Raw genomic sequence first — 20,907 nt, forward strand, 5'->3', positions numbered from 1 at the left:
CAGAGCACCTCTAGGATAGATAGCAAACCTTTCAAATATTTTGAGGGGGAACTGGATGCCTTTGTACTATATATGTAAATGTTCTTGTTGAAATTAAAATTATATTCCACATGTTGGTGTGGAGTGTTATGTGACTTAAAATAATGTCAACTTATTTTCATAGGCACTAAAATTCAGAATTATGATAAAAAATAAAAAAATTGGAACACTTGAAGAAACACTTGGAAGGAAAGGCCTGGACAGCCACGGTCAAACAGGAGAGTTTGAAGAAGAGGAAACAAGTGATGACGAGCCAGATAATGAGCTTAAACGCCCTAAACAACCTCCGGTTAAGAAAAGACGAGCACTTTGGAAAAGCTCTGCTCCCCCCAGAAAAAAACAAAAAGTATGTATGTGAAATAAAGTTTTCAGACAAAAATAGATCTTCCTTAATTGACTAATTCACATTTGAAGATCTTTCTTGATCCTCAAAGATTAGAAAAGTTCTGCCTCAAGTTGGTTTATATGACAGATGTGCAATTATAAGCCATGCATTAGTATTTATTTCAATTAGGTTTGCTATTTTTCATTTACCAGCACTGATGCAACTTGCTTCTCTTAGGGCTATGAGCAGAGAGATGTATGAAGAAGAATGTGAAGGTCAAGAAATGTTGGAAAGTTTGTACGTTCAGTATTGCTTAGTGATGAACTAATTTAGGAACGTACCACTTTGGATTCCAGATATACAACTTATTCTGTTCTGCATGTCTCTTGTCTTTTAAGTTCAGGGCTGCCTGTTGTTATATTTACATTTACAGGAGTCCTTTTAGTGTACACCTAGCTTTGTATAAAATACCTCAGAATATATTAGTGATGATTAAATAATTGTGCTTCCTAAATCATTTAAGGTTATAGCAAGATGATTGTTGGGCTTTAATTGATCCCAGGCTTTTTGTGATGGAATGGATTGAGAATGTAATTTGGAAAATTGAATTCAAATAGGTTCATTCTCATGGTCTAACCTTCTGTGCTCCAAGCTGAAGTCTGGGGCATTCAGGTCAGGCATGGCAAGAATTTAGGTCACACAGGAAGTTGTCAGAACCACAGGTAGCTTACTGTGTAGTTGGATACACAGATAGAGAAGACTCTAAGTGAGCACAGAGTGTTATTTTGTCCCTCGTTTAGAGACAAACCAAGGGTGTAAGAAATCCTAGATGTATATGAAATAGCACGGGGTTGAAATATTCAGCCCAGCTTTCTTAGTCATATTTGAGGCATGGGTGGTAATTTTTCACACATTGTAGAACTGGATAAATTGTGGGGTAGGGGATAGTTAGCATAAAGAAATGGATAACTTAAAAAAAAACCTGAATAATTGAAGCTGCTGTTTACATCATTGTTTGTTTTGCTGATAGTTAAAAAAAGCCTTCCCTATTGTAAAGTAAGTAGCCCTCCTGCAGGTCATGAAGCCCTCCTCCTCCTCTGCCTCCAGCATTCTTTCCCTACCCTTGTGGGAAATGACTGTCAAGTGGAGTAGAGGTTGAGAAGGAGGAAGAATGCTCAACTGTCACGTGAAGCCCCATTTCTTTGAAGAGAGCATGTTTGGCAGTTAAAGGATCTTCAGGAGATGGAGCTGAAATTCTCTGTAAGGAAACTCAAGTTGCAGTGGGTGGTAGTTCCTTGAATTAGGATTTTGCAGAGATGCAGAGCTACTCCTAAGGATCAGAACATTGGGGCCTCCATGTCCCCTTTAGCGGGATAGCTCTTGAGGCAAATGATTACCATGGTAGCAGAGAAACCAAGTGCTTTCTGTCTTTGGAGTCCAAAGAGACCTTTGTCATGGTAGCTACAAATATTACTCCAGCTTTTCCAACATACTCTATTTGGAGTGCTTGGATATAACTCCAGCTGAAGCTACCTGCCATCAACTGCCACTGCTGAGACTGCAGAGGGAGAGGAAAAAGCAGCCCATAGTGCTTAGTTTCAGCACAGTGATCACCTGAACACTTTAACCAGAGCTCACATTTGCTTCTTGCTTTCTCCTCTCAGGCTCTTCATTTGTATCATGCATTTGAGATTGTAAACCTGTGAGCAGGCATTTTATTTGAGAACTTTGGAAGGTACTTCGGGATCTTTTTGAGGTTGAAGATTGGGGTAAAAATGCTCCAAATAAACAATAACACACACTTTTGTACACACATACATATGTGGCATTCCTATCAACATGTTTTTGGGGCCAGTATTATAATGTCAGCATTTTTTATTTATTTTATTTCATTTCATTTCATTTCATTTCTATAGCTGCCCATCTCAACAAGTGGCTATTATTGGTGGGGAAATTGAGAGGCAGGACTTGCCTAATGCCACCCAGTCAAACAACTGAGATGAATTTTGAACTGGGATTTTCTGGCTCACAGCTGATGCTCTAAACCACTGTTTAGATTACATACTACTGTACATTTACTAATTCTTTATCATTTCAGTGATAAACCATTCCATTCCTTCCTTAGCATGAAGGGCCCCCATGAAGATTTGCAGAACTCTATATAGATAGTGGAAACTGGTATTATGTAGTATTAAAGAACTAGATTAGGAGTTGGGAGATGGTAGTTCAGATCGTCATTAAATCACAAAGTCCATTGGGTCTGTCACTGTCTCTGGGCAGTTTAAGACAAAGGAAGACAATGATATAACTGCCCATGCTGGCCTGAGATGTTGGAAATTGTAAGCCCCAAGTCTGAAAGGCACTATGTTGGGGAGGTATAATGTAGAGGGAAGGCACAATATGAATAGAAGTATTATTTTTTCTCTTTAAGGGTTTTCAACCAAAATTATCTGACATTCTCATATAAATGTTGATAAGAATGGTGAAAAGGTAATTATGTGGGGAAAATAGGAGGAGGAAGGAGTAGTTGGTATGTTCGCCACCTTGAGTTATTTATAAAAATAATAAATATTCAATTACTGTCTCATTACTTACAGATAAAGAAAGTAAAGATTGCCTTGGCACTGTCAGAACTCGTGATATATACCAAATCTCGGAAATTTGTAAGCTTTGAAGATTCAAGAGAAAATCAGCTTTTTTATGAAAATAATTCAATTGGTGAGGCAAAAGCCCGAAAGCTAGCAAAACTGATAGGTAATTTTTGGCATTCAGACTAATGAAATTGATGGTGTTGCTGTTTTCTTTTGCTTAAGCTATCAGAACAACTAATAAACTTTATGAAACAACTTGTCCTGGGCTGGAAGGAAGTGGAAAGTTTCTGGTCTTGGTTCAGTTCCCACTATAAGTTCTGTGGCTGGAGATTTGCTTCATGGTACCTACTTGGCTGCTACAATTTGCCTCTGCTAAATAAATAGACCGTGCCTTTTTTTGTTAGTTTTAAATAATTAAACATAAACTTATTAGTTCATAACTAATGTGATGCACTGAACAATGTTATTACGCCCAGTTCAAACTGGAAACAATTCAGAACATATGGAATGTTGTCATTCCTTATACTTCTTTCTGCATCTATTCCCTTATCCAATTTATATACTTAGAAACTAGATTATCATCACCTGCCTGCTGCTAACTCTGGCTAAAGTGCTTTAGATTCAGGCTGAGAATTTCTATTTTAGTTTAGGTTTTCTTTTGATCCAAAGCCAAAGCATCAAGCATGTAATGAAGATAAGACTCCATATGATATTATGGCTGTTTTGTTCTACTAGCCCTGTTTCTACTGTTTCCATAACAGTATCTGCTGGTAGAGATGAGGAATATATTACGTTATGGGCTAACTGCACTACATTTTTGTACTTGTAAAAAAGCATGCTTAAATAGGGCACTTTATTTTGAAGAAAAGCATCAATTGGATTCCAAACCTGGATGTGCTCATGACTGGGATAATATCAGTCCCCTGCCAAATGGATTTCTGTTGTTGTCGTAAAAGCTGCTTGCAGTGTATAGCACCCTCTGAGGCAAATAACAGTGTGGGAGAGCTTCTTCAGTAGGAGTTGTGAGACCATGGTCTGGACTGGAAGCAAGTTCAAGGTTGGGGTCCTACAACTACTACCTCTTCAAACAAGTATGATTATATATGTATAGTCTCTGATGAATCCTGCATGAGGTCAGTCTCTGATTGATTTGATGACTCATATATTTTGGCTATGGTAACCTCATGGAGGGATCATACTATAATCAATTCAGAAGCATCTAATAAAGCTAAAACATGTATTTGAGATGAATAAAATGTCTTCAGTTTTAGTGATCATCTTTTATTTGTTCAGGCAATTTGTGTTTATGCACAGGTGTAGATGTAGATGTGCTTTTAAGCTAGTTGATTAAGTCCCTTGAGTATGTTTAGATTTTAGAATATTTCATTAATGTTTAATTTTGGAGATGAAGGCACAATTATAAATATAAAAAAATAAATATAAATCTTGACATAGCAAGGACATGGATTGAATGTTTCTATGTTGTTAATCAGTTTGTGAATTACAAATAATAGTTTGGATTAACCAATATTTTCAATACTCAAATTTTTCACACCAATATTTTTTGTTGAATTTGTGGTTAATGGGTATCAAAATATTTTAAATATGTCCCTACATTATTTTAAATTGATTTTATGAAACTGGCTATTTTCCATGTCTTTTTCAATAGTTTTGAATGTGTCTCTTTATAGCAAATGGATTTGTTCAACATACAGTCAGATTTATCACAAGAATATATCCTAGAGGGATCCGAACCAACTCTTCTAATTATAATCCTCAGGAATTTTGGAATGTTGGGTGTCAGATGGGTAAGTGTTTTAAGATTATTATTATTTTTGCTTACATTTTTCTTCATACTGCATGTAATTTAAATGTAGTTAAATCACTTTTCAGTAGTATGAAACAGTGCTAACAGAATCTTCTAACATTCTTCTACAACCAACACAAATAAAAAAAGGGAGGGAGGAAGGAAATCTACAGAGGGAGGGAGGGAGGGAGGGAATCTGCAGATGGAACAGGGCAACATGATGGATTTATGGTAAAAATGGAAAGTTTGCTTGCTTGTATTACCCAAAATGAAAGATAGGTGTTTAAAGTTTAGTTTTGGCTTCTAAACAGTGGCATAATTCTGCCCCCCAAACTGGGTTTGTTTTAGGAGGCTGTAACAACTGTGTACCTAATAGACCTATAGTCAGTTTGAACATGCCTAGTATATAGAATTCCCTGTTTGGGCACCTGAACTTTCCAAATGGCTGGAACATCAGGAGCTCCCTTTTCCATTTGCTGTGATTTCTATGGTCATAGTTGGTACGTCTGGAGTGATTGGTCTTCCCACCAATTAGAACCTCCTCTCTGCCTTTAGAGATCATTGGAGGGTTCCAGCACTAAAATCTAACTCCATCTAGTAGGTAATACCAGGGATTTAGAATTGCTTTCTCAATTTATCTTTAAAGTCTTCAGAATATGCCTCTGAAAGAACATAACTAGTGCAGATATTTTGCCTAAGAAGACAACTCTCAGACAGCCATTAGTCCTTACCTATTTCATCCTAAGCTTTAAAGAATCCATTTCTTAGATATGAAGTTGAATAGAATATGAAGTTGCAAGAGTTCTATATTTAAAGTAACTTTGCTGACCTTTCTCTGTGCAGATTTATTCTTTTCTTAGAAGTGTATTGAGCAGAGAAAGGAATCTATCTTTGTTCCTGCAGCTCTCCTTTTCTGTCTAGGTTCCATGGAGCTTTCACTTCACTTTGTAGCCTTTTCTGCCTTGTGGCCGATGAAGATCTAAGTATGGATTCATAATGTATTGACGGCATATATAATATGGTTGAAACAAATTAGATTTTGAACATACTTATTTTTATGAATATGTTGGCACCAGGACTACCTTTTCTCTCCCTCCCTCCCTCCCTCCCTCCCTCCCTCCCTCTTTCTCGCTTGTTCATTCATTCAATTTATATGGCTGCCCACTTACCAAGCAACTTTAGACAATTACCTTAAAGCAGTTGCACGAAATCTATATTCCCTGAGCTATGTAGAACCTAACTAGCTTTTTTTTTTTTGGTTATTTTAGAGGCCCATTTCCTCATCAGTGATAAACAGAGTGCATTTTTCAGCAGAAAATAAAAGTACATAAACCATCTTTTAGACCTAACTCACCCCAAAAATCAACATAACCCCAAACAGGCTTCCAGGAAATCTTGGCTTACTGTTGCTTATATGATGTCACTATTTACAGCCTTACCTGCGGCTTTTTGTAAAACCAGTATTTGAATAAATCTCCTACCTAGATGCAAAAATGGTTAGAATCACTTAAACAAAATATTGTAAAGAGATGCAATTGCTCACAGCTTTTTGTAGCATTGGCGTGTGCCACCTAAAAGGCTCTCAGTCTTTTAGGGGAACATTGCTGCTTCAGCACTGTAGACCACTGTCAACCCTGCCAGGTAGACCAGACCAAGAAATCAACTCAGTTGAATATGCTCTCTCTCTCTGTCTTTTTAACTTTGTATATTTTTTGTAATATTTTTTATTCTCTTTTTTACTTGTAAGCCACCTAGAGTTACTTATACAGTGAGATGGGTGGCGTATAAATTCAATCAATAAATAAAACAAAACTCCAAGGAAGGCTAAAACTACTTTTATTATGACTGGCTCTAATAACAGGACCTAGCAAGTCTACCTGTGGTGTAAGTCCTCCTACATATAGTTTATTGAATTAGGGAGGTGGCTATCTGAGTCGCTGTCAGAGGATCATCCCAGAAGCAATAGTTAATAGCTTCTGGAACATCTCCACTGCCATGGGTTGTATATATGGGAGGGGGGAGGTATAATTTTTTGCCTGGAAACTGAGAAAGCACAAGCAGGCACCGAGGAAATTGTGGCGGCTGCCTTATCTCAAATGACACCATCTCAAAGAGCGGAGCCTGGGAACAGAGTTGTAAAACTGAAAGACGTTGTAGGCCTTCAATTTCAAAAGGGAGGTGGGAAAACCCAACAGACTTAATGCGAGGGGCAAAGGAATCTGACTCACTTGTGACTTTACAGGACAATGGACTATCTCAATAAAGATCTTTCCTATATCCCAAGAGGCTTGTGGAGAAGCTTATTAATATTGAGGTATCTGAACCTACGATCCTCACAGAAAGTCACAAGTCCGCTATGGCCACTTCACTGGTCTGGCCTACATTTATGCTCCTGTGTGCTCTATCAAATCTGAAATGCTAAACAGCCCTATTGGGTATAAATTTATTTAGAAAATTTATATGGCCACCCATCTTCATACATAAATCTGGGTGGCAAACAATCAATATACTGTACAAAATGAAATAAAATAACCCCCATGACCAAAATTAAGTATGTCCAATACAGAGAAAAAAGAACCAAGGCACTATATAACAATTTCACAGATCAAACACAAGTATGTTAGGCTCCCCTGTTCATGGTCTGCAGTGGAAGCTTCCCCAAGCTTCCCTGATTCTAAATCACATGAACAATAATCATAGTAGAGGTTTCCAGCTGCTGCCAGTCAATGACTTCACATGTAGGATAACAGAAAGAGAGCAGAGCTAGCATGTTTGTTCTTTCTTCCACTTTGCCTGTAGAGATGTCTGTTGCAACTGCTGAAGAAGAATCTAAACTTGTTTATTCAGAATCCAGAAATCCTACTGAATTTATTGAGGCTTCTCCCTAGTAAGAGAAACTGGAGAGCGAATTTGGTGTAGCGGTTAAAGCACCAGGCTAGAAACTGGGAGACAGTGAGCTCTAGACTCGCCTTAGGCACGAAGCCAGCTGGGTGACCTTGGGCCAGTCACTTTCTCTCACCCCAGGAAGGAGGCAATGGCAAACCACTTCTGAAATCTTGCCAAGAAAACTACAGGGATTTGTCTAGGCAGTCACCAGGAGTCAACACTGACTTGAAGGCAAAAAAAGAGAAACTGATAATCAAATCTTCAAGAAACTATATTGGGCTTATTTTTTAAAGTAGTTTATAACTTTTTTTTTGCTTTTTATGTGTCTGTGATATAAACTATAATTTTATATGTAACAGATCTGCTCAACAGCCTTATATAAATACTGATCTACTTATAGCTGTGTGTTTATTTATGAAAAAGATTTATATACCACTTACTGTTTTAGAAATGCAGAAGCCATTTATAGTAATTGTAACACTGGAGGGTAAAAACAGAATAAATATGGTCCATAAAAAGACAAATATGTGATGCTGAAGATATTTCAGACACAACATTAAAGCTTTCATATCCACAATAATAAAAACAGTACCATAATATATACTCTGAAAATTAGTGTGTGGAAATCATAAACATTAAAAAAACACTTTTTGTTAGAAAACTGTTGGACAATAATGTCCCTAACTATTAACCATAAAACCTTATAGTCAACAAAAATAAATATGCTTCCCACATGAAATTGTAATATAAGTTGTAAACATCTAAATGAAATGTTGTTTTTTGTTGTTTATTCGTTTAGTCGCTTCCAACTCTTCGTGACTTCATGGACCAGCCCACACCAGAGCTTCCTGTCAGTCAACACCCCCAGCTCCCCCAGGGACGAGTCCGTCACCTCTAGAATATCATCCATCCACCTTGCCCTTGGTCGGCCCCTCTTCCTTTTGCCCTCCACTCTCCCTAGCATCAGCATCTTCTCCAGGGTGTCCTGTCTTCTCATGATGTGGCCAAAGTATTTCAGCTTTGCCTTTAATATCATGCCCTCAAGTGAGCAGTCTGGCTTTATTTCCTGGAGGATGGACTGGTTTGACCTTCTTGCAGTCCAAGGCACTCGCAGAATTTTCCTCCAACACCACAGTTCCAAAGCATTGATCTTCCTTCTCTCAGCCTTCCTTACGGTCCAGCTCTCGCAGCCATATGTTACTACGGGGAACACCATTGCTTTAGCTATGCGGACCTTTGTTGTCAGTGTGATGTCTCATCTCTTAACTATTTTATCGAGGTTTGTCATTGCTCTTCTCCCAAGGATTAAGCGTCTTCTGATTTCCTGACTGCAGTCAGCATCTGCAGTAATCTTCGCACCTAGAAATACAAAGTCTTTCACTGCTTCTACATTTTCTCCCTCTATTTGCCAGTTATCAATCAAGCTGGTTGCCATAATCTTGGTTTTTTTGAGGTTTAGCTGCAAGCCAGCTTTTGCACTTTCTTCTTTCACCTTCATCATAAGGCTCCTCAGTTCCTCTTTGCTTTCAGCCATCAAAGTGGTATCAACTGCATATCTGAGATTGTTAATGTTTCTTCCAGCGATTTTACTAAATGAAATGCTTTTCATTTATTTATGAAGTAGAATTAAAAGTGATTTATGCACAAGGCGAAAATTCAAGATAATAATTTTAAGTATTTATCAATCAGATTTTTCTTACCGCCTATCTCCCCTACTCGGGGGACCCTGGGTGGTTCACAATGAAAGTATTATAGTAGATATCATTACCTGATGTAAAAGAAAAACTTTCATAACATTCAAAATATGTTTTGAGATATTCCCTAAAGTTTAAACAAATAGATACTCCTCACTATAAGAACCAATGTGCAGTGGTGAAGATGCTAGACTAGAACTGGAGAGATCCAGGTCCAGGTCCACCTGCTGCCGTGGAAGCTTCATGGGTGCCTTAGGACCTTTCACTGTTTTTCAATTGAGCCTACGTCACAGGGTTGTTGTGTGGAAAAATAGGAGGAAGAAGTACATTATATACTGCCTTGAATAAAAGACAAGATATAATTCAAATAAACTGCAACAATGTTAAAGAATTAGTGTGTTAAGTATTTTTATAGCAAAACTATAGCAAAATTCTAACATAAACATAGTTAGAAATACAATTGTACTATATACAATTGTATTTCTAACTATGTTACCGTTAGAATTGTGTGCAAGTTTTTTGCACACAATTCTAACAGTGCTCTGTGTGTGTGTGTGTGTGTGTGTGTGTGTGTGTGTATCCTTCATCCTAAATATTCATTTCTAATTGAACATGCAATAAATTCAGAGGCTCCTTGAATACATGAAAGTTTCGAAGTTACGTGGAACTTTGCATTTTTATCCAACTTTGGATTGTTTGACAACTGCATTGTACTTAATGAGATCCGACCTGGTCACCACAGAGCGCCCTCCCTCCACCTCTTTCCAAGCAGGCTTACCAGTTTGATCTGCAAGTGACAGTTCTAGAGCTCCATATAAAGCCTGGGTGGTGTGGTCCTCTGCTTCCTCCTCCTGAACGCCGCATTTGCCTTCAGAGGAGGATTAATCAGTCCTAGAGGAGATGAGGCTTCTGTGCAGACCTGAAGCTGTCTGTCTGTAGAGCAGCCTGCACAGCTCATAGTGGGGAAGGACCACATTGATAAACTAGAAATCCTCACGGGCCACAAAGGACTAGCTGGCGTGCCGACCAGCTGTTCAGTGGCTAGTGGAGCAGCGGTAGCGATGGAGCTGGTGGTGGTGGTGAGGTTCAGAGGCATCTGGCAGCATGTCTTTTGGGGTGCCAGCTCCTTCCTGGCGGGGTGACATTTGGCAGTGGTGGGTTTATTTTTTAAAAATGCCGGTGGGTTGTAGAGAGAATTACAACTGAGGGGAAGCGAGGAGGGCTGCAAGGAAATTGCAAGAGTAGGGAGAAGGATTTACAAGGAGTAACAGTGGGAGGAAAAGAAGATGAGCTGTGATTGTTGTCACAGTGCAACTGCACTGGAAGCAGCTAACAGCCTGCCAGTGTTCTGCAAGCTGCAATGTTTTAAATATGGTTTAAGACATGCTGATTAAAGGGGAAGAAACACCCTTTTAAAAAAAAAAAACTTTGGCGAATGACAGAGGTTGTCTTCAAAATAAAACCCAGATTTCAGGAAGTAGACAAAAGCAAGCATGCTCATCTTTCTTGTTAAGAATATGGTTTTAAATTTTATTGGGAGGGGGTTACTTATTTCCAATGAAATGTTTTATTTTGTAAAATTGTATAGTTAATATGATTTTTATATTTGATACATAGCTTAAATTTAATTGTTCGAAGTACTATATTTATTTCTTGCCTAACCGTAAACCCAATGAAATCATTAGTTTTATTTGAGAGGCAGTTGCATAAATTCATTCCAGCATTTTAGTGGGTTACCATCTGAGAACCCCTAAGTTAAAAAAAATGGGGTGAAAATAACAAATTTAATAAAACACAAATGCAGTTATATACCTAGGAAATAGAAATCAATTGCACAGGTATAAAATGGAAATATTCATAGGTATATCATTGGCAATAATGCTTGTGAAAAAATTCATAGAGATGTATTTGGTTTCGAGCTGTATATGAATTAGTAGTATGATGTAGCTGCAAAAGAGGGAAATGCAATTTTAAATTGCATTAACAGAAATATAGCTTCCAAATCATAGGAAGCAATAATTCTACATTTTGCATTGGTCAAAATCCACCTCAACGATTCTATTTCTGGGCAATGCAATTTAAGAAGGATTTGGGGAAACTGCAAGGTTCAGAAGGACAGTGAAGATGATCAGAGGACTAGAAACTTAGGCCACATTCACATAGACGCCAGCAGGAAATCATGCAGCCCTAAATGTTGCTGCCCCCAGAAAGCATAGTTCCTGCACACTCAGATTGAAACTGCCCTGCTTTGCTGTCCATACGGCTTTAATGTGCAACATTCTGAGGGCCTTGATTTGTGGTTCCTTTGACAGACGTGCCAACTCCACTCAACATAACTCACTATGTGAAAATGTAGCATGCCTAATACTTCAGTCATTCCATGCACTTTTTTTTTTCTTTCCCATCATACCATCACCTAACCGAACTTTCGTTTTTTATACCTTGAAATAATGGCTTGACTGGTTGACTGTTCACCCTATCAACCGCTGGATGGCAACAGAATTGAAGGGTCCGCTCTCTTCCCCCCGGTATCTCTTGGCTGTCATCCAGTGGTTTTCCAAAGTTCAGCTGTTGAAGAACTGGAATATGAGAAAGGATTTAGCAGTGGAGACTGGTGTGAGAGCTGTAAACTATGCTATGAACCTTAAGAATATTATGTGAGGAGAGAAAGCAGCAGCCATCAGGAGAAAATCCCCTGCTATGCAGGCCACAGAAGTACAAGAGATTAGTTCTTACAATTATATTTCTGATTACATGGGTTAAGTCAGGGACAGGCTAGTCAATTTCAGGGCTTCACCCACCCTAGAATAGAGATTTTCAAAGATTTTCTGACCGTGGAGCTATTAAAAAAAAAGTTCCCTGAGCCCCTGATTAAAAGTCAAAGCCCTACTGGTAGAAACAAAACAAAACTTGTGCTCATTATAATTTATTTATGCAATGTATATATTAAACCTATTTTACAAAAATAGTGCAATTACAAGCACTGGAATTTGTTTTACTTCTTTTGTTTTCACTTGTTCTGCACTGTCTGCAATTATATTAGTTTGTAGCCAGTGATCTACATCTGAGAAAAATGTACTCATTACATAAGAATTTATTGACCCTAATCAAAAACCAAAATAAAAGTAATATGCTTATTCTGAGAGCTGTATATTTAGGATGGTTGTGTAGGAAAATCACTATATATATAAGATTGCCATATTTCATTATCATCATCCATACGTGATCTGTAGTTTTAAGCACTGCATTCATAAGCTGCGAGTAATACCAGGCCTTTAGTCTGTTGAATCACTGGGGTTATAAATTTGTGTTTCCAATGTTGAAGAACAAGTCAGTATTTAAAACTGTATTTTCTAATTAACCAATTTTTGTAAATGCTCATCTTCATACAGTGGCCTTAAACTTCCAAACACCTGGAGAACAAATGGATCTCTACACTGGGAAATTTTTGGATAATGGTGGCTGTGGCTATATATTAAAACCAGAATTCTTGAGAAATAGAGACACACAATTTACTCCATGTAATATATCTGCAGACCATCAACCAGTTACACTTACAATTAAAGTAAGTTTATTTTGGTTATATTATTCTTTTCGCTGATTTGCTTTTATAAGTGCTTATTACTGCAGCTTTCTGAGTCTTCTGCCTGAATTCTTAATAAGCGGTTCAAGGAACTTGAGCTCGAAAACTTGTTGGCATCATTGTCCCAGCATGATCCCCGTATTATTTATTTGCATACACTTGCTATCTTCTTCAGAGAGTTTTATGGTAATACATAATAGCATGTTTCTGAAGTATAAACTTGATTCAGTGTTTACATTTAAAAATGAGCAATCAGGAGATAGGGATGGTTGCACGTATACTCCTGCTGATTCCATTAACGTTGCATTCAGAAGCAGCATTTGAACTTGCTGCTTAGGAATGTGTATTGGTGGATGTAATTGAATAGTTGAGAGGGCCTACTACATTACTGAGTTTTAGAAGCTGATTAAAAAATTTAGTGCTTGCTTAGGGAACCACTGGGGTTGGATCTGACTATTTGCTCTGCTTTGTTATTTCTGTATACTGGCTGCTGGTTGTCACTTTATTTGTATACATATTTTTTATTTAATCAGTGCTGCCTTTCCCAGCCTGGCATTTTGAAGGTCTTGACTTCTAACTTTCAGAATTTGCAGCCAGTACTGCCAAAAGCTAGGAGTTCTGGGAATTCAAATCTCAATCCTTGTCAAGTGGCAGATTGAGGGAGGCTGCTTTACAAACCTACGATGTAAATGCAGTTGAAAAGAGTAAGATTTAAGGCAGACACAGGTAGTACTATACATTAATTGGGTTGCTTTTAAATACGCTGTTGGCTGCTGGATAAGATGAGTCCTGGCTAAGATAATGCAGCATGGATATAAATATATAACCCAAGCAGATCATCAGTTAAGCTTGGTAGCCTCTACGCTAGAGCTATCGTATCTGGGCTATAAAAAACTGGATGACTCGATAGCAAGAAAGAGAGAGCGTTTTTGGTATCTTTTTGCTAGGGATAGTCTGGATTCCCCCCCCCCCCCTGCCCCCTTCTATTTAGCTCTGTCCTAAACTCTATGTATGATAGGACTCGGGTGCAGATTCAGTTGTGGAATAAGTCTAGGATCAAAGATGGTACTTATGTTCTGGAAGTGATGAAGTGTGCATGTGTCTGTGTGAGTATGAGTACTGTCAGGTTGATGTGTTCACAGAAGCCATCTCAGTTCTTTGATTCATCCTCAGACTTTTCCAACAAATAAAAAATGGATGGATGGCCAGGCTTCTAAACTGGTGGTGTGCTGTGTCTTATGCATAAGGATTCAGATGGAAAGACTTGTGCCTTTCAGCACTGTCTCGTTACCTTGTTCGCTTTGCCTTTGCCTTTACAAAGTCCCACCTTAGAACTGTACACTGGAGAGTCTTGGTGGCTAGATCATTCAATTTGGATATGAAAAATCTGATTTAATGACCTGTAAAGTACACTGACTTTATTTGTTGTGAGGTTAAATTAGCCCTTTGATCTCTGGAGAAAAAAATACACAATATATGTCTAGGAAGCAATAATCTCAAATAAGTACAGCAATTCCTGTAATTCGTCTTGGCTTGGAATAGTCCCAGAAGATACTGGTTGAATGTGTAGGGTACCAGTTAAAAGTATGAATTCAGGGTAACATGGTGGTCTCAATTCAATATCATACTTTTTTCAGAGAACAAAGTGGTTTTTCTCTTACCCTTTATTGTTTCCTTAGGTTGGTTTATTATTCTTAATATATAAATTCTGGCAGAGAGAAAGTGAGAGAGCTTGTAGCAGTTTGATGACTGGTTAAGACACTGAACTAGGAGCTGAAAAGCCCAATTTTTAGTCCTGCCTTAGGCACTGAAGCCATTTGGGTGACTTTGGGCGGTCACTCTCTCTCAACCCTAGGAACAAAGCAGTGGCAAATCACTTCTGAAAATGCAATGAAAAGTTGCAGATAAAGATAGAAAAGAACCTCTAACATTGAATTCTTATTGCAGTTCAAAGAGGTTTAGAGATCTATACCCTTATTCTTTTCACATACTCCCAGTGAGGCACCCTCTGAAGCAAGTGTGCAAGAAATTTTGGGAGGTTGGGGGGGCACAGCCCATAAGTGTTGCTTTTCAGTAATGGGGCCAGCTCTCAGGAGTGACCTCCCATTGGAGAGTCATCTGTCTCCAGCACTGTCGGTCTTCCTGCCAAAAACCCTGAAGACAAAGCTTTTCCAGAGGGCTCTTGGGGCCTGATGCCATGCTCTGTGTTGAACTTTTGTTCTATGTCTGTGTTTTATACTCTATTGTACAGTTTTACTTTGTAACCCACCAAAATTTCTGTGGTGGGGGTGGGGGTACAAGTTTGGTTAAAAATAGATTGCAGTAAAAAAACAGCAATGTACAGAGTTTAATGCACTGATTTTCCCCCCTCTTTATTCTGGAGGCTATATAGTTCTCCACCCTGCCCCCCCCCGCATAATAGGCTTTGATACTGTCTTAGGAAAAATATTAATGCCAGTAATAATAATAACCTTAAGGCTTAGTGTTCTAGTTAATACTGATATCTTTTTCTGCGTCTCTTCAGCTGATTAGTGGCCATCAGTTACCACCTAGCAACCTCTCTAGGACTAACAAAGCCGATCCTCTTGTTGTACTAGAAATTTATGGCATTCCAGAGGACCAGGCAAAACAACAGAGTTGTGTTATAAAGGGCAATGGTAAGTGGATCATGCTGATTCTGTCAGGCAGTGTTCTTTAGCCTGATACCTTCCAGATGGTTTGAATCCACAATTCCCCAGAATTTCAACCCATCTGAGTGGCACCAAATTTGGGAAAATATGGTATGCCTTTCTAATAATTTCAGCATTCTACAGAGATTACATAACTCCCTGATCAAGAGGCAAAGCAATGAGTTTCCATGAGCACAAACATCCTCTGGTGTGTTGGAGCTTCTGAAAGTGATCTTGACAAGCCCTGCCTTTCTGCTGTACTTTAAAGAAATTGTTATGGTTTCCCATGGCTGTGTTCAAGTTAACTTTTTTCTTTTTTTTCCCCCTTAGTCTATCATGGTACTCCCTCAAGTTCTCGTGGAACCCTAATGGTTCTGTGGCACACAGTTTGAAAAACCTGCTCTAGACCTACAGAGAAACTGGGGAAGTGTTTTCAGTTAAGAGACTATATACTGTGTTCATTGAGGGGCTCATGCAGATATTTTATTTGGTTCCTATACTTTAGCACTGATTTTTTTTCCTCAGACTTTACCTCTGTAAATCTACCACACAAGCAGTTTGATAAATTTGAGGAAACTTATGTCTGAGGGTAGGGATTTGATGTACGTTGCTATATTTTTCGTTAAGGAAATGTGAGTGAACAATCCATAAGGCAGGATGGAGTAAGCCGATCAGTAGAATTGTGGAAATACACTCTTGAGGCATTGCTAATATATGTTAAACATAGTTTCTCTTCCCATCAGCAGCATTTATATTTTACAACTGCAAACAGTGATGGGTTTTCAGCAGAAGTGCAGTAGGCAGATGGCCATTGCAAAGGTGACATTAATTTTAGAACTCCACGTGAACATCACCATGCCTTTTAAAGAGAATAGCTGAGATTGTATGCCTCTTGCTTTTGCCAAAGGAGTCAGCTTTGTTACATTATATACTTCTTGTTCATTTTGTGAATGGTTCAGTTTTGTATTCCTGTAGTCACTTGGAATCACCAGAAAAAGAAATAAGGAGAAATTGTGACTAAAACTCAGGAAGGTAAGGCTTTTTAGGGATCATTGTTTGTCTTATACTGCTTTTTTTTTATTGCAGCTTTGTGTCCTAGGTGGAATGAAACATTCACATTTGATGTTCGTGTTCCAGAGCTTGCCTTAGTTCGTTTTGTGGTAGAAGATCAGCTTTCTCTGGCTTCCAATGATTTCCTTGGTCAATATACTTTGCCACTTTTAAGCATAAATAAAGGTATTACATAGATGTTTTTTTTCTGTACAAAAAAGTGTTCCAAATCTTACATCTGTTATGATTAATATATAAGGTACAGCATTCAAGACATTGTAATATTGATTCTATCATTGCTGACATCAGAATTGTTCAAATAACTGCCCTACCCTTAATTTATGGCAAAGCGTGATTGAATGGTGTGTTAACCTCCATATTTTTTGAACTTTCAGACGTTAAAGTTGAGAGCTATGCACTTTTCCTTCCTATGTAAATCAAAATGCTAGTGTTCATGTGCAGTCCTTCACAGTGTCTGGAAGCTACTCACTTTATGTTAATAACAGGAATGTTAATGCACACTTCCACATATTGTTTACTGTTTCTCTTTTCTAGGTCAGTTTAAGGGTCAAACCATGCATATATGGACCAACACAGTGCATACAATCTGGAGATTCCAACAGAAGAGAATATAGGTAGCTCAGGGTTGAACTGTGGAGTCCGTGGTTCTCTGTAAGCTTGGTTGTTTGCTTGCAGACGTTTCATTATCCAATTAGGTAACATCATCAGTGCTGATGATGTTACCTAGTTGGGTAATGAAACGTCTGCAAGCAAATATCTGCAAGCAAACAAAGCTCAGAGAACGCCAAGGACTCCACTGTTTGGAGATTCTTTTGGAAGGACCAGTAGTTCCATATAGATAGCTGATTGTCATCTTGATTCCCATGATAGCAGTAGGCATTTTTTCAACACTGAATCTCTAGTGATTATCCTGTGGGTTCCTGACTTTGCTTGGTTGGGTGTAGGGGCAGTATGTTTACTGCTTTCCTCTTTCAGTTTTACTTCCACAGACATTTTGAGGTGGGATAATCTCTGAAATTATGGATCAGGAGAAGGAAGTTTTAGAACTAAATGGGAAGAGTGAACAAAGGAGTCTGGATCAGGTGTTCAACAATCTCACTAAGAAGCATGGGATGAAGACCTTTGCCTGATTGGTAACACTGGAAGTTGCCCTATATCAAGTCAGATATTGTCCATAGTGCCTAGCATGATTCTCCAAAGATCTTTTCCAAGCCTACATAAAAGTTTTCATAAATTGAACGGAGGACATTTCTTATGCAGGACACATTCAAACCATCAAACTATGTCTCTTCCAAGGTTGTCTATAAACACTGAACTATTGTAGTTTGTGACTACTGTACATGTTAAACTTTTCTACAAATATCTAACTTTATTTATTTATTTATTTTTCAAATATATTATCACCGCCCATCTCCCCTGAAAAGGGGACCCTGGGCGGTTTACAATAAAATTGACATTAAAACCATAAACATATAAAAATGCAAATATAAATAATATAAATAGAAGATTAAAATAGATATAAAATCCAAGTGGCGATAAGATCTGATTTGGTGAGGAGGGCTCTATGGCGCCAGCCACCCCAGGAGGAACTGTTCCCCTTCCCACCCCAGGCAAGGCGGCAGAGACAGGTCTTCAAGTTCTTCCAGAAGGCTGGGAGCAAGGGGGCCTGCCTCACCTCTGGGGGCACAGTGTTGCAGGGGGCAGGCGCCACTGCAGAGAAGGCCCTCCTCCTGGACCCCATCAAATGAAATTCCCTTACTTACAGAGTCCGTAGCATGCCTTCTCTGCATGACTGGGTGGGACGGGTTGATGTCATGGGGATGAGACAGTCCCTCAGGTAGCCTGGCCCCATGCCATGTAGGGCTTTAAAGGTGATAGCCAACACCTTGAATTGGACCCGGAAGCAAACTGGCACCCAGTGCAGCTCGCGCAGCAATGGTGTCACATGTGCCGATCTTGGGGCACCAATAACTGCCTGCACAGCTGCATTTTGCACCAGCTGTAGCTTCTGGATACTCTTCAAGGGTAGCCCCATGTAGAGTACATTGCAGTAGTCTATATGGGAGATGAACAGGGCACAAGTGACTGTTCAGAGGGCCTCTTGATCCAGGAATATTGCATTGTAAAATCCATTACCTTAAAAGGAGAGAACAAAATTCTCTATGGTCATGTTTGAAAAATCTCTGTCATCCGTAGAGAGTAGGTTTTCACAGCTCTGTTTATTGGTGAAATGACTTCTGAGTAATACTGTGTGAGACATTCTGGCATTCTTTGACAAGTGACCAAATTCAGACAACATAAACAATTGTGCAAAGCTCTGTACAAATATATTTACAGTTGAAATTGCACTGCTCTGTTTTTCCTATAAAATGAATGACAGTCATTCTTACACTGGATCAAATAAGGATTGATAGAACCAAGCTTTCATCCCGGTTTTGATGTTTCTGATTCTTTGAGGAACAAGTTTGACACTTTCAAACAAATGCTTTACAAGTTGCAGCCTAACTTAGTGGGTATATTGAGGACTCAAAAAAGCTTCATTCCAGCTTCTGTTTCTTGATAATTATAGAAAGTCACAGACCACAGAGCTATGTTATATGTGTATTATTGTGCATGTATCATTGTGTATACAATACATTAATTGATTGCTATCACATTGCAGGTTATCGTCAAGTTCCACTTTTTTCCAAACTTGGTGTCAGCCTACGTCCTGCTTCACTCTTTGTACATGTTTCATACTCAAGAAATAATGTCGGTTAGGAATTCTGCCTGTTTCCTCAATAAAGATTCAGTGGTTTAATTATATTAAGCATTCGGTGTTATGTTTTTTTCTTGAATTAATAGTATTGAGTATGCATTAAAGCCACATAAAATAAACCTTGCTGAGTAAGAATAATGTCTCCCTGTTATATTTCCAACAGACACCTTTCAAACGATTGCACTAGAAAGATGAGAAGTTTCCTTGATATTTGTCACTTCCCATGAGATGGGCCGCTGTATAAATTTGACAAATAAATAAATATTTGCCCCTAGCAATTTAACATTCAGATAAATCCTGAAATTCCATAAATATATTTGTTTTGCTTTAAATCAAAACCAATTATCAATTATGTATCTTAAGTTTTAAAATTCAATTAAATAATGTGGTTTTATGTAAGTTTTTATTAACTATCATATCTATCTATCTACCTTTTCCACATACATCTTGAATGTGTATCAGGATACTGTGTATACCTTATAAGTGATGGAATACAAGTGATACTACTTTGGCTTGTAAACTGGTCTGTAGATTACAGATCCTAATTTGCATAGAATATCATGAGCAGGCTTGAGATAAAGCTAGACTTTGGCTGTGCTTACTATATACTGGACAAAATGTGCCAAAACTGACCAGGAAATCTGCATATGGTGCAGCTAGAACTAAAGCTTGCAACCTACATTTTATCTTACTCAAAAGTGTTATATGACAGCCTTGATTAACCAAAGCCATGATGGGCAACAGAGATCAATAGCTATAGGCCCATATGGCATGCGATTCTGCAACAGAATGGGGGAGGGGGTAAACCATGATGGGTGACGACTAAGAACTTGTAAATCAAACTACAAGGAAGAAGGTTCAGGCTAGACATCAGGAGGAACTTCCTGTCTGTATGAGCTGTCAGCTGGTGGAACAGGCTACCATATGACATGGTGAACTCCTCTGCTAGAAGTTTTCAAATCAAGGCCAGATGGTCATCTCTCAGAGGTGTTCTAGTGGATCCTGCACTCAGCAGGAGTTTGGGCTAGATAACCTTTGTGGTCATCTCCAATTCTATGATACTGTAAAATGCCATGGTGTTGGCATACAAGTACATAATAGTGGCATTTGTGTGATGTTACTGTCTGTGTGTCTTCATTTTCATATTATTATAATTTATTGCTAACATGGCTGCCCTCTGGCATATGAAAGATTGTGAATGTGAATGGAAGTGGAGTAAATGATAAGCACCATGAAATAACAAATGAAATTAATGAAAAAAAAAACATATGACATGTATCTGAAACTGAGAAAGGTTAAGATTGTAAATAAAGGTGGTCTAATTTTGTGGAGTTGAATAGATGCTGGAAAGTGAAGGTGTACGTTTAATTAAAATGAAAGGGCTAAAATGTACGTCAGAAAGTATGGATTGATGTCATATAGTTGTGGGTTTGTATGAAAATAGGAATCCTTTGGTTAGTGATAGTTGAGAATGGTTGGTTGTG

At 38.4% G+C, this 20,907-nt stretch overlaps 1 protein-coding gene across 1 annotated transcript in view; it reads left to right on the forward strand.

The window, feature by feature from the left end:
- LOC134500868 (1-phosphatidylinositol 4,5-bisphosphate phosphodiesterase zeta-1-like) overlaps positions 1–19,470 on the forward strand; it is a 42,489-nt gene extending 23,019 nt beyond the window's left edge. The window contains exons 4-10 of the mRNA XM_063308324.1: positions 164–385; positions 2,962–3,118; positions 4,647–4,763; positions 12,735–12,907; positions 15,450–15,582; positions 16,681–16,830; positions 19,328–19,470. Coding sequence (XP_063164394.1) covers positions 164–385; positions 2,962–3,118; positions 4,647–4,763; positions 12,735–12,907; positions 15,450–15,582; positions 16,681–16,830; positions 19,328–19,425 — 1,050 coding nt within the window. The 3' untranslated portion in view covers positions 19,426–19,470. The remainder of the gene's footprint in view (positions 1–163; positions 386–2,961; positions 3,119–4,646; positions 4,764–12,734; positions 12,908–15,449; positions 15,583–16,680; positions 16,831–19,327) is intronic.
- The last annotated feature ends 1,437 nt before the right edge of the window (positions 19,471–20,907 follow it).

The sequence above is a fragment of the Candoia aspera genome, chromosome 7 (genome assembly GCF_035149785.1).
Source record: "Candoia aspera isolate rCanAsp1 chromosome 7, rCanAsp1.hap2, whole genome shotgun sequence".
In the NCBI taxonomy this organism is placed as follows: Eukaryota; Metazoa; Chordata; class Lepidosauria; order Squamata; family Boidae; genus Candoia; species Candoia aspera.